The sequence below is a fragment of the Pituophis catenifer genome, unplaced genomic scaffold (assembly GCF_029215685.1).
Source record: "Pituophis catenifer annectens isolate HBS135680 unplaced genomic scaffold, rPitCat1.0.hap2 SCAF_11, whole genome shotgun sequence".
Taxonomy (NCBI): domain Eukaryota; kingdom Metazoa; phylum Chordata; class Lepidosauria; order Squamata; family Colubridae; genus Pituophis; species Pituophis catenifer.
The window spans coordinates 1,323,273-1,340,410 of NW_027256891.1; the positions used below are offsets into that span (position 1 = coordinate 1,323,273).

General features: G+C 47.7%; 2 protein-coding genes and 1 non-coding gene across 3 annotated transcripts in view; 2 read left to right on the forward strand and 1 right to left on the reverse strand.

The window, feature by feature from the left end:
* Positions 1 to 4,126: 4,126 nt before the first annotated feature.
* Positions 4,127 to 4,240, reverse strand: TRNAL-CAA (transfer RNA leucine (anticodon CAA)). Its single transcript has 2 exons — positions 4,203 to 4,240; positions 4,127 to 4,172 (listed from the first exon to the last, which is right to left on the reverse strand). It is a non-coding gene; the product is annotated as a tRNA-Leu (tRNA).
* A 268-nt stretch (positions 4,241 to 4,508) lies between these two features.
* COX7B (cytochrome c oxidase subunit 7B) lies at positions 4,509 to 7,203 on the forward strand. The gene is made up of 3 exons (XM_070951723.1): positions 4,509 to 4,619; positions 6,667 to 6,791; positions 6,994 to 7,203. Exons 1-3 carry the CDS (start codon positions 4,583 to 4,585, stop codon positions 7,069 to 7,071), a joined length of 240 nt encoding a protein of 79 aa, XP_070807824.1. The 5' UTR covers positions 4,509 to 4,582; the 3' UTR covers positions 7,072 to 7,203.
* A 7,945-nt stretch (positions 7,204 to 15,148) lies between these two features.
* Positions 15,149 to 17,138, forward strand: part of ATP7A (ATPase copper transporting alpha) — a 36,489-nt gene continuing 34,499 nt past the window's right edge. Inside the window, exon 1 of the mRNA XM_070952176.1 lies at positions 15,149 to 15,199. The gene's annotated coding sequence lies outside the window, so the exon portion shown is untranslated. The remainder of the gene's footprint in view (positions 15,200 to 17,138) is intronic.

Below are 17,138 nucleotides of genomic sequence, written 5' to 3' on the forward strand. Positions count from 1 at the left end.
GCTCAGCTGGTAGCTAGACAGGTTAGAAATGGTTGCGGGGAGGCAGCTAAGCTTAGCTTTTGGTCTTCCTAAGAAACAGGCGGAATGCCAGTTGTCAATAAATCCTTACAGTAGAGAGAAAAATAAACAAGAAAAATAAATAAATAAATAAAATAAAAATAAAATAGAGTTAAGAATAAAACTTTCCATCAGCCTTGATCATTTTCCAAAATGAAGGTCTCAGGTTGGAATTAGGGAAATTTGTTTAAAGGAATTGCCGAGGCAGAAAGTTTACTCCCTTAATCATAACACTATAAAAATTGTATTTGTGTATTGTTGGTTCCTGTAGCTGCTGAGACCCTTTTGCTGAAGAATAAATGTTCCTTCAACTGCCTCTCCTGTCTGGTTCTGATTGGCATTTGCACCAGGCTAAACTGGGTTTGCTAACAACAAAAATACAATGAAATATGAACAATCTATCTATTACTAAAACTCTCGTTCCCATAATTTTTATTTGGGTGAATAGTACAATATAGCAATGCAATAATTTTTGAACCAATGTAACTCAGATGGGCTAACTTACGCAATGTGTCTAAAGTCCGGGATCCATGAATCGCAAAGGAGTGAAATTTGACAAATTTTATAAAATGCTTTATGACATAAAAATTATAATAACATTAGAAGTTCTGCTATGGTTGAAGAGACTGAGGAATCTATTCAGAAAATATCTCCGAAAGGGTAATCCACCAGATCATGTGTTGTCTAATTGTATATTTCAAATGATGAGGTGAAAATAAACTCCATAAATATTAAAACTTTTTAACGTGCTTTGGAAGTTCTTTTTAAAATGCCTTTGCTACTAAAATTACAATTTTGTGTAAATCCAGTCAAATAAATAACCATTGGGAATAGCATCATTCCATCGCTGAATTTTAACAAAGTGATCTTATATATCATCAGGATATTCTTCTGTGTTTAAAGAGCCATAGCCCAATCCCATATAAGTGAATAATGGATGCAAAATAATAAACCATAAAGAATTACATGAGAACATGGTCCACTGGATTCCAGTCAAAAGCTGTCCAACTGAGATGAAGGAGACACAGTGTGGCTGGATGTTAACAACTACATGAACCTTTATGATCTGAACCATGGCTTACCGAACTAAGACATTTATCCAACTTTTGAACTCTTTTCCATTCCCATTATGCTGGAGAGTAGCTTGCAAATCAGCCAAAGATAGCTCAGATGAGACCTAGAAGACCTGCCTTTTCTGCTGTAACCCCACAGAACATCATTCCCACCCCCACCCCGCCCCAGGTGAGACTGGCCCCATCCCAGTTAACCTTCCTGAAAGCCCTGGAAACTTGTGGATCCCATGGGTAGCCCTTGCACTTAAAGTTATATACCGCTTTACAGCCCTCTCTAAGCGGTTTAGAGAATCAGCGTATTGCCCCCAACAATCTGGATCCTCATTTTACCAACGCTGGAAGGCTGAGACAACCATGAGCCGCTCAGAATCTAATTCCTGCAGTGAGCAGTGAATTATTAGATCTGCAGTATTGCATTCTAACCACTGTGCCACCACAGCTCTAGATTATAGGGTTTGTTTTGTGTGTGTTTTAAGCATCATTATATAGGCAGTCTTTGACTTACAACTGTAACGGAGCCTGCCCATTACAATTGTAAGTCATAACGGTGATATATTGGGTCTGTCATGTGACTCACCCAATTTTAAAGCATTTTTTGTGACAGTGGTCAAGCAAATGCTGCAATCTTAAGTACAAACACTGCGGTCATTAAGCAAGCACCATGGTCCTTAAACAAGTTCATTATTCACTATGGCACAATTTTACTGAAATCCAGAAGTGCCTGTTTTTGGCAAAACCGTCAAAATGCAGTCGGATGACCATGGAATTCTGCAAACAGCCATAAATGTGCTCTAAGTGGACTCCACTATCAGAACTTTGGATCCTATGCTTTTTCAGGTAGGTCATAACTTTGAACAATAAGAACTTTGAACAAACAAGTAATTGTGAGAGGGACCTGGGAGTCCCAGGGGATGATCACTTGAATATGAGCCAGCCGTGTGCAGCCACTGCCAAAAAATCTAATATAATCCTGAGTTGTATAAACAGAGGCGTAGAATCAAAATCACATGAAGTATGAGTGCCGCTTTATAAAGCCTTGGTAAAGACCACATCTGGAATACTGCATCCAGTTTTGGCCTCCACATTACAAAAAAGGTGTTGAGACTTTGGAAAAAGTTCAGAGAAGAGCAACTAAGACGATCAAAGGCCTGGAGACTAAAACGTAGGAAAAACGGTTGCAGGATTTAGGTTTGGCTAGTCTAAAGAGAAGAAGAATTAGGGGGGGACATGATAGCGGTATTCCAGTATTTGAGGAATTGCCACAAAGAAGAGGGGGTCGACTTATTTTCCATAGCAGGCTGTTTGCAAGGGAACAAAATTATTTGGGAGCATAAAGAAGGTGCAAATGGGGATACAGAGGCTAGAAATAAATATAGGGCAGGGAGTCTCTGGGGGTGTGGGGTCTGAGTGTGCCCCTGATGTTTAATTTGGTGAATGTGTAACTCCAGCGGGGAAAATATTTTAATTAACTTTTCTTACATTTGCAGATCTCTTTCTTCGTTGTATGAGTCAAGCTGGGACAACTCATTTTGTGGGTTCAAGGAAATTTGTGTAAAGAACTCGGCCTTTGTTCTTTGTGCAGGTTCACCTATTTATTTAGCCTGGTTGTTAACTTACCATGGGAAGAAGTGGATTCCTGATCTTTGCAACATGGTACTTTGCTACTTTCGGTTATTTGTTATTCCTGTTAGTGATCAAAAGGAGGCTCAGATGTTATGGAATGATGGGACCAAAAAACATTCCTGGGTCAGCCAAAGACAGTTTATTGCGCAGTTTCAGAACCAGATTTGTATCTGCAATTCTGAACAAAGAAGAGCTCTGATACAACTGCTTTTATACATCTCCAAGACAAAGAATTTTGTGAGCACAGCAGCTTTCCAAATATGGTTAACATATATTTGTTAGGTGATGATTGATACTTTCATCAGTTTTCTATATTACTAAATTCATATATTAATTTCTAATACATGAGATCATCTTAGCTAAACATCCTTTATTAATTTTGTGATTGCTGATGCATAGATTCATGGCTGCTTTTGGATAATGAGTAACTTTTTGATGGATGTCTTTGCATCCTTGACATAGGCCCCTCAGAAGATATATATTACCAAGAATGGAATTTAGCTGACTTAGTGTAATTTCTAAACAAGCACATTTCTTTCTTATAATAATGTGAATAAAGAGGGCCCTTCAGTGTTCATATAGCTGACCCTGTACTATTCCTACATCATTCACATTACAGACCTATTTTATCAATGGTTAGATAAAAAAAAATATGGAAATGAAATATGGTAGAGACTTTCACAAAACAAGAATTGTAGAACTATGTGAAATATAACATATAGGTGTATTACTATTGGATAGATTCAGGAGGATGAAAGGAATGTTATAATAAAAATTAACTCAAATCTTAGAATACTTTGAATGATAATGAGGGAAGAAAAAGTCATAGTTAAATATATGATTAATGAGGATAACAATAGATAGATAGATATTAGGTCAATGATATGAGAATCCAGGTAAATTGTAAGCTATGAATTCGGGGAATGATGCACAAAAGACTTGTAACCAACCGACACGCTGTTTGCAATTGAAGATGGTTTTATGTATGTTTGTTTAAAAATAAAAAATATATTAAAAAAAAAAAAAGGAGGGTGGGAGACAGGATGGAAACAAAGTTGGTTTTATATCTCTTTGCAATGCAGGGCTGGCATTCGGTGGGAAGGGCTCAGGGCTGCAACTGCATCCCTTTGCCGGCTAAATGAGGGCTACAGCAACCGAGGGGCTCAGGAGAGAAGCCCCCGCGGTCTCTGGGGCGCCTGCCTGTCTTTCCGGCTGCAAGAGAGGCTCTTGCTCTTCCTGCCCCCGGGGGGCGGGGGGGAGGTCCCGGTGCGGGAGGGGCAGAGCCTCCGCCCTCCCGAGGCTTTCTTGCCATTTGCCGCAGCTAAACGTTTGCAAAGGCGACCCCCCCCCCCCCCCCCAAAAAAAACGAAGCCTGTCAGAAGTGGGATTCGAACCCACGCCTCCATTCGGAGACCAGAAAGCCCCGCCCTCTCCGGGAAGGCTCTTCGCCTTGAGTCTGGCGCCTTAGACCACTCGGCCATCCTGACAGCACGGGAAAAAAAGCGCTCGCGGAGGCCCTTCAAGGCTCTGCCGGAGCTGCGCGGCGGAGGGACACCGCACCAGCGAGCGAGTCATACGGCTATCGTGAGGCGAGACGGACGGCCGGGACCGAAACGTGCCCCGGTCGGAGCCTCCTCACTCGGCGCGCTCGCTCCCCTTTACGATTGCGGCGCCCCAGTCCCCGCTTTTCTCTTTCCCCCCTCCCCAAACTACATCTCCCAGGGTGCAGCGCTTCTCGGCGGGCGCAGGAGTGTGACGCCCAAGCCAGCGGCCATTTTGTTCCCCTCTTGCCCGGCGAGGTGACAGGAGAAGCGGGGAGACGCAGCGCGATGTTCCCTCTGGCGCGGACAGCTCTGGGCCTTTCGGGTGAGTCTGCTGCCCCGGAGCCCCCCGGCAGGCCTGGTGGAGGTGGAAGGGGGGGAAGGGGGTGCTCCTCAGTGAGGACTACAGGCAGCCCTCGGCTTACAACGCTGAGAGAAGCGACCCGGGACCCTCCTCCGCCCTTAACGGCCGTTGCGGCACCCTCCAGGGTCACGTGATCCGCGCTCAGACGCTGGGCGAGCGTCCCGGGGGGGGTCACGTAACCCCCCCTTTTGGCAACCACCTGAGGAGCAGAGTCCGAGGGGAGGCCGATTCGCTTAACAGCCGGGTTGCTAACTGATCAGCTGCAGCGATTCACTTAACAACCGTGGCAGGAAAGATATTAAAATGGGACGCCCTCTTTAATGCCTCGCTTAGCGACGTGAACGCTGGGCCAGAGCGTGGTCGTAACTCGGGGACTGCCGGGCGGGGCCTCCTGCAGGGAAAGCGGAGGGCGCTTTGACCTTCCCCGTCGACCTGCCGGCCCTCCCGCCCGCCCTCCGCCGTTCGCCTTTCCTGCCGCCCGAAGGGGAGCAGCAGGAGAGGCCCAGCGCCATGGGGGAAGATGGGCGAGGGAGGACCCAGCCCGCTTCCCTGCCCCGCCGAGGGGCTCCGGCTGGGCCCTGGGGAGCTGCTTCCGCAGGGGGCAGGGCAGGGCAGGGCAGGGCCGCTTCAGGGCACCGTCGCCCCCAAGGGGCCTAGCAGGCACCGATCCTGCAAGATCACAGCAGCCCTGAGACGCTGTGGGAGATGGGCAGCCCCTCCGCTAGCCGGGCCCTTTACAGTTGGCAGAGGCAACATCAACGCCTGCCCAGGCCACCAGATTCTGGCCCACCTGAAACATCTGAATGGCCTTTAAGGACAACCTTGGTGGCACAGCAGACTAAAGTGCTGTTAAGTAGCACCAGCTGCCTGCAATTACTTCAAGTTCAAATCTCACCAGGCTCAAGGTTGACTCAGCCTTCCATCCTTCCAAGGTGGGTAAAATGAGGACCCGGTTTGTGGGGGCAATAAGCTTTGTATAAAATAGAACACCGCTCAGGGAGGCCAAAAAAGCCCTACTAAGCAGGTATATACAAAAGTATGAAGGCTATTGCTTAATACATTGTAAGCCGCCCTGAGTCTCCGGAGAAGGGTGGCATATAAATCGAACCAATCAATCAATACATACATACACCCCACGTGGGACCCGTTGCAGTAGTCAAGCTGCAAGGTGACTAGGCCATGAGCGAGTGGCTGAAGACACCCCCTCCCCTATCTAGGAGAAGATGCAACCGGTGCTCCAGATGGAGTTGGGCAAAGGTCTTCATCTGTTTTTCAAGTAGGAGCTGCCAGTCCAGGAAGCTACACCCATCCCCATCCCCCAGGTTACAAACCAACTTTGAAAGGAGAAGTATTACCCCATGTGGAATATCCCCAGATCTTGACCTTCAGGTCACTGTGGTGCTTCAGCCTGCAGATACTCCTAAACCCCTTCTCACCACAGCTCAGCCCATTGCACGGCACAAAAGGGCACAGAGCTTTCAATTCAAGAAGACGTGGGCACCCCCTCTCCCTTCCCTGGCACCTGCTGCTTAGGAAGCAGTCCATGCCCCAAATGGATGCCAGGCCGAGGCTGAGAAGCTGGACTGTTGGTCTTTCCTCCTGGAATTGCTAACCACAAAAATCAAGCGTTTCTTTTCTTCAAGACAGCACAGGGATTTTCCACTGAAATGTTTAATAAAAATAGGTTTGCATAATTATGCATGTTAAGGGTTCATGCACAAATGTTGTGAAGGTGCCTGTGACAGTAGGAACTCAGCTTAACCTTAGGTCTGATTATAAACGTTGAACTCCGCTTCAAAATTAGAAAATATAAAAAGCAACCGGCCTCAGTTAAAAAGTGCCAGAGAAGGAGGACGGTGGCCCAGTCCCGGCATGATTGCCATTAATGGAAATTCAGAGCTTAGTATATTCTGCAGCAAAAGCAGGATAACAATAATGCATGCTTTATGTCAGTTTGCCTGGTTGATCGGTAAACTGGTGTTTCAACCGAGAGGGCTTTATATTCCAGCCCGTGGCATTCAACATACAGTGACGAGACAGGCTCACCGCAAACTTGAACCTGATTTCCATGACAAGTATGGCAACCTCGTTCTCCTTTCTGGGGTGGCGTTTGGTATTGGCACTTGGACCTATGTAAGTATTTGGCAGACTGCCCTGCGGCCAGGGCAGCAGTCAGAACTCTACCCTTCTTCCTTCAGTTGCTGGGTTTGCCTGTTAAAGTGGGCTTTCTGGGGTCAGTCCGGGCACTTGGGCTGCCTTACCAACCGTGGGTAAATGTGTTGTGTGAAGAGAATTGCTGCAATGATTATGGTTTTATTTCTGATCACTCTTGCAGGCTTGCCTTCAGCTTCCACTTGTATGGAATTTCTCTCCAGTTGGCCGACTTACTCCAAAAGAATGGAGAGAAGACTAGATGTGACTTTGTGCCCCCTCTGGGAATGGGGAAGTAATCTGAGTTGTATTTGTGCCACACCCTTATCTGGCACTCTTCTGTGCTACTTGTGATATAATAAAAGTATTAAAAATAAATAATATGGGATCATAACGTCGTATAAACTCTTGTAACGCAGAACTGGTAGTCAAGTAAGTTGGGTTTTTGTCAGGATGTTACAAGACGTGCGTGCATTATCCAGACATCTGTGATGGAATGTAGTTCAGATTCCCAGGAGGGAGGGGAGCAAGAAACAACTCAGTTCAGATGGCTTGTGTGAAAGAAAGGGAGAAGACCGCCAATAGTTCTGAGAGGAAGTGCTTTATGAGGAGGTAGCATGCTTTAGTTTGCAAGATTTTTGAGGTAAGAACAATAAAAAAAAATCTGTTTGGAAGAATCAGAATGTGTCTTTTTGGTTTTTAGAACCTGACGACATTTCCCAAAAGACTGAATGGAAAGCCGACCTAAGAAAAGATTACAAATGCGTTTTGATTAGTGCGATTAATTCCACAAAAGATTCACGCTATTTGGATTTGCACTATTTGAAGTAATATTTCTATGGAAAATAAGGTAATAGTGTCAGCTTGATGGAAATAGACAATTAAAACTTTTAACCATATATTTTTATTTTAACAAAACACACTATTACCGTAAAAGAGGATAAACCCATATCCAAAGCATATCTGTTTTCCCGTTTTCTCAAAAGGAGCCTTGTCTTTGCTGAGCCTTCCTCACCTGGAACTGTTTGCACAAACAACTGCAGGTGTTTTGTCTCAACTGCCCATGTTGCCAGCCTTGCACTAACTGAATTTTGATTCAACACAGCATTTTGGACCATTAGAGGCAGTTTGTTCTAGTGGTTAAGGCACCCAGCCTCAGGCCTCTCCCAGATTGGATGTTCAGGAAAGAAAGACCCTCGACTCCATTTGTAGTGAAAGGTATAACTTCTACTGAAGCCAAGAGGTTACGGCGTAGCAAAGCCAGATCTGAATATACCTGCGTAAACCCTTCTCCCCTCCCCCTGGTACTTTTGTAAATGTCCAATGGGGTTCAAACTAGATGTTTTGGTAACAGTCCTAACATTTGGCATCTTTGATGGGTATCATGCCCCCAGATACAATTTTTGTATATACTACTGTTCTCTGGCCCCATTGAGTGGCCAGGGCCAAATACCAATCTGTATTGTTTGGAGCTTACCCAATCCTCCAAATACCTTCAGATTTGACTTGTGTTCCATTGCTACAAAATGGTGCTGTACATATATATATCAGATGACCTCAGCAATTCTAAGGGAGAGGCTAGCAATGGGATGTTATATTCCGAACTTAGATCACTGCCAAGTTCCCAGAAGCCTCATCGGAAACTGCAGTCACATCACTAGACGGCCATATCAGTGAAAAGGCAATGGTAGCTCACCTAATGCTACTATCTCAAAACTCAAATAGTAGTATTGGTTGATAGCAGGCAGGGACTGTCATGCCCCCAGATATAATTTGTGTATATACTGCTGTTCTCTGGCCCCATCTAGTGGCTGGGGTCGAATACTAATCTGTATTGTTTGTAAACTGACCTGGCGGTTTAAGGGTCATCTACCCATAAACCCTCAGTCCCAAAACAAGTGCATCCTGGGAAGCCAGACTCTATTTCCTTTAGCATTTGGAAGGAAACAGAAGCCCCAGGAAGAATTCAGCCTAATCTGTGGCACAAAAATCCACATTCCATACACACAGGACCACTGATGAGATTTAGATTTATCTGTATTTGTTCATTGTTATTCTCACCAGCAGCTCAACACTGTTTATTTTGTATTTGGGTTCTTATTGAACGTATTTCTATTTTTCCCAGTTTCACCCATCCTGTTCCTTTAATAAAGCATCCAGATCTACGCACAACCTGATAGGTTCCAGACGGAGCTTGGGCCAATGCCTGAGGTCCTGGCTCACGCCTCGACTGGAGACTTAGTGGCCGCCTGGGATAGGGCGGCCGCTGGAGCTCTGGATCGAGTCGTGCCTTTGCGGCCTCTGACCCGGCGCCGATCTCACCTGGCTCCTTGGTTTACCGAGGAGCTGAGGGAGATGAAGCGCCGGAAAAGACGCCTAGAGAGTAGTTGGAGGGCCAGTCGCACTGAATCTGACCGGACACTGGTAAGATCTCATATTAAGAATTACCTAGTGGCGATAAAAGCAGCAAAACGTACTCATCTTGCTGCTCTTATTGCGTCATCAGATAACCGCCCGGCCGCCCTGTTTAGGGTGACCCGCTCCCTGCTCCACCAGGAAGCGAGGGAGGACCCCTTGGAGGGAAGAGCCGAGGACTTTGTTCAGTATCTGTATGACAAAATCACTCAGATTCGGGAAGATCTGGACTCCGACTGGGTAGATCCAGTGGGGGTGACGGAGGCAGGTCCTGAGAATGTTATCTGGGATGAGTTTGACTCTGTGACCCCTGAGGACGTGGACAGGATTCTGGGTAGACTGAATGCGACCACATGTTTGTTGGACCCGTGCCCCTCCTGGTTAGTGCTGGCTTCCCGGGAGGTGACGCGAGGCTGGCTCCAGGGGATTATAAATGCTTCATTGAGTGAGGGTGTCTTTCCCGCCGCCTTGAAAGAGGCGGTGGTGAGACCTCTCCTCAAGAAGCCTTCCCTGGATCCGGCAATATTGGCTAATTATCGTCCAGTCTCCAACCTTCGCTTTGTTGCGAAGGTTGTCGAGAGTGTGGTGGCACGACAGTTTCCCCGGTACCTGGATGAAACGACGTATCTAGATCCGTTCCAGTCGGGCTTCAGGCCTGGGTACAGCACGGAAACGGCATTGGTCGCGTTGGTGGATGATCTCTGGAGGGCTCGGGACAGAGGTTGTTCCTCTGTCCTGGTCCTATTAGATCTCTCAGCGGCTTTTGATACCATCGACCATGGTATCATGCTGCACCGGTTGGAAGGGTTGGGGGTGGGAGGCACCGTACTGCGGTGGTTCTCCTCCTTTCTCTCTGACCGGTCGCAGTCTGTGTTGACAGGGGGGCAGAGGTCGACCCCGAGGCCCCTTATATGTGGGGTGCCACAAGGATCGGTCCTCTCGCCCCTTTTGTTCAACATTTATGTGAAGCCGCTGGGCGAGATCATCCGTGGTTTCGGGGTGGAGTACCATCAGTACGCTGACGACACCCAGCTGTACATCTCCACCCCAGACCACCCCAACGATGCCCTTGAAGTAATGTCCCGGTGCCTGGAGGCCGTACGGATCTGGATGGGGAGAAACAGGCTCAGACTCAACCCATCCAAGACCGAGTGGCTGTGGTTTCCGACGTCCCGATATAGTCAGCTGGTGCCATCGCTGACTATTGGGGGCGAAGCATTGGCCCCCACGGAGAGGGCTCGCAACTTGGGTGTCCTCCTGGATTCACGGCTGTCTTTAGAAGAGCATTTGACGGCCGTGACCGGGAGGATTTTTCATCAGGTTCGCCTGATCCGCCAGTTGCGTCCCTTTCTGGATCGGGACTCGTTACGCACGGTCACTCATGCCCTCGTCACCTCCCGTCTGGACTACTGTAACGCTCTCTACATGGGGCTCCCCTTGAGGAGCACTCGGAGGCTCCAACTGGCGCAGAGTGCAGCTGCGCGGGTGGTGATGGGAGCGACGTGGCGCTCCCATGTAACGCCCCTCCTGCGCGAGCTGCACTGGCTCCCGGTGGTCTTCCGAGTGCGCTTCAAGGTTTTGGTTATCACCTTTAGAGCGCTCCATGGCTTAGGACCTGGTTATCTACGGGACCGCCTGCTACCACCAATAGCCTCCCACCGACCAGTACGCTCCCATAGAGAGGGGCTCCTCCGGGTGCCGTCGGCCAAACAATGTCGACTGGCGGCCCCCAGGGGGAGAGCCTTCTCTGTGGGGGCACCTACTATCTGGAACGAGCTCCCCCCCGAGATACGGAGGATTCCGGATCTGCGTACCTTCCGTCGCACGCTTAAGACGTTCCTATTCCAGCAAGCCGGCCTGACCTAAACTTCTCCGCTTTTAAATGGGAATTTTAAATTTGGTTTTAAATTATTGGGGTTTTAAATATGGTTCAGCCAAATTTATTTAATTTGTTTTATCTCTATTTTAAATTTTGTATTTCCATGTTTTATTTTTATGGCTGTTCACCGCCCTGAGTCCTTCGGGAGTAGGGCGGTATATAAATTTAATAAAATAAATAAATAAATAAATAAATAACATGGTCTGCTTTATTAGAGGAGAGGGGGCTTTAGCTGCATGCCAAGCTGCCCACAGAGTAACTGTGTAGTGAGGAAAGAACTGTGGGCATTTGCATTCCGTTCTCACGCTTGGGTCCTTGGATCTGCCAGGCTCTGTTCTGGGCTGGCAACTCTAGTCCCTGTCATCCCCCATATCCTCTTACTCTCTCCTCCCCCCTCCCTTTATGTCAGGATGCCATCGAAGCGAAGCAGGGCTGAAGCAAAGCAACTAGACACCAGGAGACAGTGAGTTCTAGTCCTGCCTTAGCAGTGGTGGGTTTCAACGGGGTTACCAACGGTTCGCTTCGTGCACACACTTTGTGAACTTGCGCTTCTCACAAGCACATTGAATTTCAGAACAGCTGAGGCAGGGTAATCCACTCTATCACACCTATCACCTACTCAGGGTTGTTGTGGGAAAAATAGGAGGAAGGAGTATTACGTTCACAACCCTGAATTATTTATAAAAAATAATAAAAGTGGGATAAAATAAACAATTTGACTTTTCAAATGGTCTTGAAAAGCAGCCCCACAAAACAATTTTTCTTTCCTTACCAAGCAGAAGATATTTATACAGATTTTTATACAGATTTTGACTGATAAGAAATAGCATGTTCCATAAAATTGGGAGTCTGGTACCACTTTTTCTAAGAAAACAGACCTTAGCTTTTAATGGTAAGGTTCGTGTCTTTTAATAAGATTTGTGAAAAATGCTGCCCTGATTGCCCCCATGAGCTCTGCCTACATGGGCTCAGGAGTCGACCCTGGGGAATCTGAGCAATTTGGAGCATCATTCTGCTGGAACTAAGATTGGTCCCTCCCTCCTCACCTTTCAAAAGGGCCCGAAGGCTTGGCAGTGCCATCCTGACCCAGCTACATTATTAGCATGTTGGATTTCACTCATGCAGATTGTTTTTTAAATAGTTTGATAATCACAGACCCAATGGAAACTATTATTGGTTTTAATGTGTTCCCATTGTGTGTGATATAAATTTTGTTACATTTTTGTTTTTGAACTTTTCGAGCCTGCCTGATCTATGTTTCATGGGAAAATTAAGGTTAGGTTTCCATGAATTTGGAGAGCAAAATGGACATTGCCAATGGATTCAAAGCTCATGGATGTGTTTAGGATGGTGCATACTTTTTGAGCCTTATCTATATTTCCTGGTAAAATACATGGGAAAATCCTCTTGGTGGAAAATCCACAGGATTAGGGTCCATGGAGTCTGAATCGGGTGAAATGCTCCCGGTTTGGACCAGATTGCCTTATCCGGTAGCAATGACGGTGGGTGGTTTGGAGAACCGGTAGCAAAAATCCCTCCTCCCGCCCATGCCCAGCTGAGCCGCGCGATCATCAGAGGCTTTTTTTTTTTTACTCTAAAAGCATTAAAAGCAATGGTTTTAAAAGTAAAAAAAGATTTTGTGCCACAGCTGACCACCCCCCTCGCGCTGTTCTACTTATCGCATGCCTCCTTTTGGCGTGCACTGTGGTGTGCACTCACATTAGGTGCGTAGTGCGCACTGCGCAGCCAGCGAACTGGTAGTAAACCGGTTCAGATTTCACCACTGGTCTGAATCCATTGGCGATGTCCATTTTGCTCTCCAAATTCATGGAGACCTAATCCTAACCTAAGTGGAGTTTACTCCCAATAGGATTTTCCCACTTATTTTCCCATGAAGTGTAGATAAGGTAGGCTCGAAAAATATGCAGCCTCCTAACCATCCCTTTGCCTCTGAATGCATTGGCAGCGTCCATTTTGCTCTCTGAGTTAATGAAAACCTAATCCTAAACCGATTTTCCAGCAATGGATTTTCCATTGAGGGCAGGCTCAAAAAGTATGGACCCTCCTAGTCATACTCCGAATCCATTGGCGATGTCAGTTTTGCTTTCCGAATTCATGGAGACCTAACCCTATGTGGAGTTTACCCCAATGGGATTTTCCCATGTATTTTAGTAGGACACATAGATAAGGCAGGCTCTAAAACAGCGGTTCCCAATCTTTTTTTGGCCATGCCCCACCTAAGCATTTCTAAAATCCTGATGCTCCCCACCCCCGCTGACATATAATTCTTACTATTCAAAAAGTGAACTTTCGTTTAAACAAGGTTCCAAATTGCCCCCATTAAAAATCAAATGGGCCCCACATTGGGAACCACTGCTCTAAACATATGCACGCTCCTAACCATACCCAAGGGCTCCGGATGCATGGGCAATGTCCATTTTGCTGTCCGAATTCACAATGACCTAACTCTTAATTCAGTGTTTCTCAACCTTGGAAGCTTGAAGATGGGTGGACTTCAACTCCCAGAATACCCCAGCCAGCGCTGGGGGATTCATTAGTCCATTAATTCTAAATGGATTTTCTGCCAATGGGATTTTCCCACGTATTTTCCCATAAAACGTAGATAAGGCAGGCTTGAAAAGTATGCACCTTCCTGGGCTCCGGATCGATTGCCAATTGTCCTTTTCCTGGACAGTTTTGATTCTTGTCTTCCTTGGTTTCCATTGTTTCATCTCCCAAAACTCCTCAGCAAAGTCGTGATGAAAGCGATCTTGATGAGGGCCCAGGTGCTTTTGATATCAGATGGCGAGTATGGCAGATGTTTCCCTCAAGGGCCCGAGGGAGGCTCTGTGAGCATACGGAAATGCTGGATTCCCTCATTCCGTTTTGCATCCTGGAGTGCTAAAGCAGCGTTTCTCACACTCGGGGCCTTTAAGATGCCGTATTTTTCGGACTATAAGATGCACCTTAATTTTTGGGGAGGAAAAGGAGAATTCTGCCTCTGACTATCAGCATCAGGACCAGCGGCGTCCTCACTTCCATGCGGGTTTTGATAAGGAGCAGCACAGGCCTCTTTATCCCTTTAAAGCAGTGTTTCTCAACCTTGGCTGCTGGAGGATGTGTGGACTTCAACTCCCAGAAGTGGAGTTGAAGTCCACACATCCTCCAGCAGCCAAGGTTGAGAAACACTGCTTTAAAACAAACTCTGTCACTCTACGCGCATTTAACCGGAGTGGGTGAGGGATGGTTTTCATGGGGGAAGAAGAGCCTTCCCACCCATAGCCGTAGGCAGCAAGGCAGCGCTTCAGTCCTCCTGGACGCTGCCGTCTCGTAAAGACGGTGCCCGGCTTCCCTGCAAGCCCCCTGCGCCTCTGCTGGCTCCTCTTCCAGCGATCGCCCACTAGGCCTCTCAAGCCCCCCTCACAGTTCCTGTTTTTGAGGCAGGTCTCGCCTAATCGGTATTTCTTCTGCCTTTGGTTTTTTTTCCCCCCTGCCTAAACGCAAAGCTTTGCTTTTCTCCACATGGAAATCCATTTTGTCGGATGGGGCCCATTGTTCAAGTTTGAATTAGCCCCTCTGGGCCTTTTTTCCCCCTCACGATTTGGCTTCCCGCCAAAACCTCCAGCGAGGTTGCAACAGATCGCATGGGGGGGGAGGGCTCCTTTACGTCATTGGCTGGCCTTGAGCCCAGAAGGTGGGGCCAACTTGGTGTATCACGTGATGTCAGCTCAACGCCACGACGACCACGATGGAGCGGGTGGGTGACACACAGACACGCCCACCAGCCTTGCACCAGCCTTTCCCGGGCAGCCAAAGCCCGGGAAATTAAAGTAGCCCCGCCCCGCCTACATCTTGTGTCACGTGATCCAGGCCACCCGACTGCTTTCCCCCCGTCCACGTGACGCCGCTCCCTTCCGCTGGCCTTGCAGGGCGGCGTGTAGAGCGTAGCAACCGTCGCGCGGGAGGGCGTGGCCGCGCGGGAGGGCGTGGCCGAGCCGGCGGCTGAGGCGCGGGGCGGGGCGGCGCGGGGCGGGGCAGGGCAGGAGGGAGAGGTCCGGCGGCGGCGGCGGCGCGCGCGGGATGGGCCGCGGCTGAGGTACGGCGCCTGAGGGAGCGAGACCCCCCCCGCCTCCCAAGGCTCTTCCCTCCGGGCCCCCTTGGCCCCGAGATCGGCGGGAAGCTGAGAGGGAGGAGTGGGGGGGGGCAAAGGAGCCTCTCGCGGGGGCTTTTAAGGGGGAGGAGGGGGAGGGAGGGCTTCTCTCGAAGACCCCCACCCCACCCCCCCCTTAGCAGAAGGAGCCGGATTTAGGGGGGGCTCGGGGGTCCCGGTGATGGAAGAGAGAAGCGCGCCCCTCCTCCCTCCCTCCCTCCCTCTCTTTCTCTTTCAGATGAGGGGACTGCAACTCCCAGAATTCCCCACGCGGGCTGCGGAGCCTGGGACTTGCAGTCCACCCGCCTCCACGTTGTCTGGGACACGGGGCTCTCCAACCTTGGCCACTTTTAAGACTTGTGGACTTCAACTCCCAGAATTCCTCAGCCAGCTTTGCTTTGCTTTGTTGGCTGAGGAATTCTGGGAGTTGAAGTCCACAAGTCTTAAAGTGGCCAAGGTTGGAGAGCGACGTTTTTTCTCTCTTGGGGCTCTGCGTCTCTGCTTTCGGCCTTCTTCTTCCAAGGGGCAAATTGTGGAGGGTCTTTTCAACAGGAGCCTGAGATGGGAAGAAAGGGGATTCCTCCCGCCTTGCCTGGGGTTGCTTTCCCAGTCCTGCCCTGAGCTCCTTTTGCGGCTCCCCTCATGCCCCTTCACCTTCCTTCCCTTTCCCAAACATCTTCCTTGCTTTGCTTGACATGTCCCTTCCTTCCTTCCTTCCTTCCTTCCTTCCTTCCTTCCTTCCTTCCTTCCTTCCACGTTTCCTTTTTCAGACTCTGTGGATGCAGCAATATGTAAGGAAAGTGCTTTGAACTAAAAGAAACACACGTTTAATTTAGGAAGCCGATCTGCATTCGTGTGCAATGGAAGACAGAGGAAACATCTTTCTTTCTTTCTTTATGCTGGCATGAAGAGAAACTCTGAAGGAGCTTTTTACTTCTTCTTCTTTTTTGGGATGAAATATTGCATCATATTTGAGGCTGAATCCTGCTCTGCAAAAACAGAGCGTCGGAGGTTATTAAAGTTAATTAGAGGATAATCTTTTTTATTTTAAGGGCATTTCTAAATTTATTGTCTGTCGCAAAACAATTAGGTAGGTAGGCCTACACATCTTAAAGTTGCTAAAGTTGAGAGACCCTGAGCTTGGTTGTCTCCTCCAATAGCCCCACTCCATGGAGAAAGCAATTACTGTAATTCTTCCTTTGATTCCAGCTCTTGGACGGGTGCTCCTGGGGCCTGTTTACGTTGAATGCCACCTCTGAATCCATGTCAGATCAATTCAGACTGGGAGACTGCTGCCTGCCTTTGGCCCTGAGGTTATGCTGGGGCTGGGAATCTCAAGGACCCCCCTCCCAGATGGTAGAATCCAGGTAGAGGTCTAAAATGGCTAAATGGCCTTGCCAAGCGAAGGGCAGGAGGCGGAGGCAGAATGTCCTCTCTGCTTATTATCGTTTCCCTGCCAGAAAAATACTTTTGTATTAAAAAATCCAACCTTTTCAATCTTTACTTGTTTTAAAATAGTTTTACTTCCGTGATTTGGTTTATTGTGCTTTTATGGTTTTATTTTAAAGGCTTTCCTTTCTCCTTTTCTTAAATCATCTTAAATTATAAATTGGATTATAAAAGCTGCAAATAGTGTGGTACAGTTGGAAATTAGGTTAAATACCTGGTTTTCTTTACATTTATGGGGAAAGGGAATCAGTTGTTGATTTAGCTGGAAATAAGACTTACCTATGTTTTTCTACGTGCACCTGTTGTTTGTAGGGTATTTCTTGTGTGAATCATAAACAAGTAATGGGATTTGCAGTGTAATGTGTAATGCATTTTTACAAAATCTTAGCAAAAAGTTGAAATGCAAATGCACTTATTTGGAATTCAGAGTCCTTGA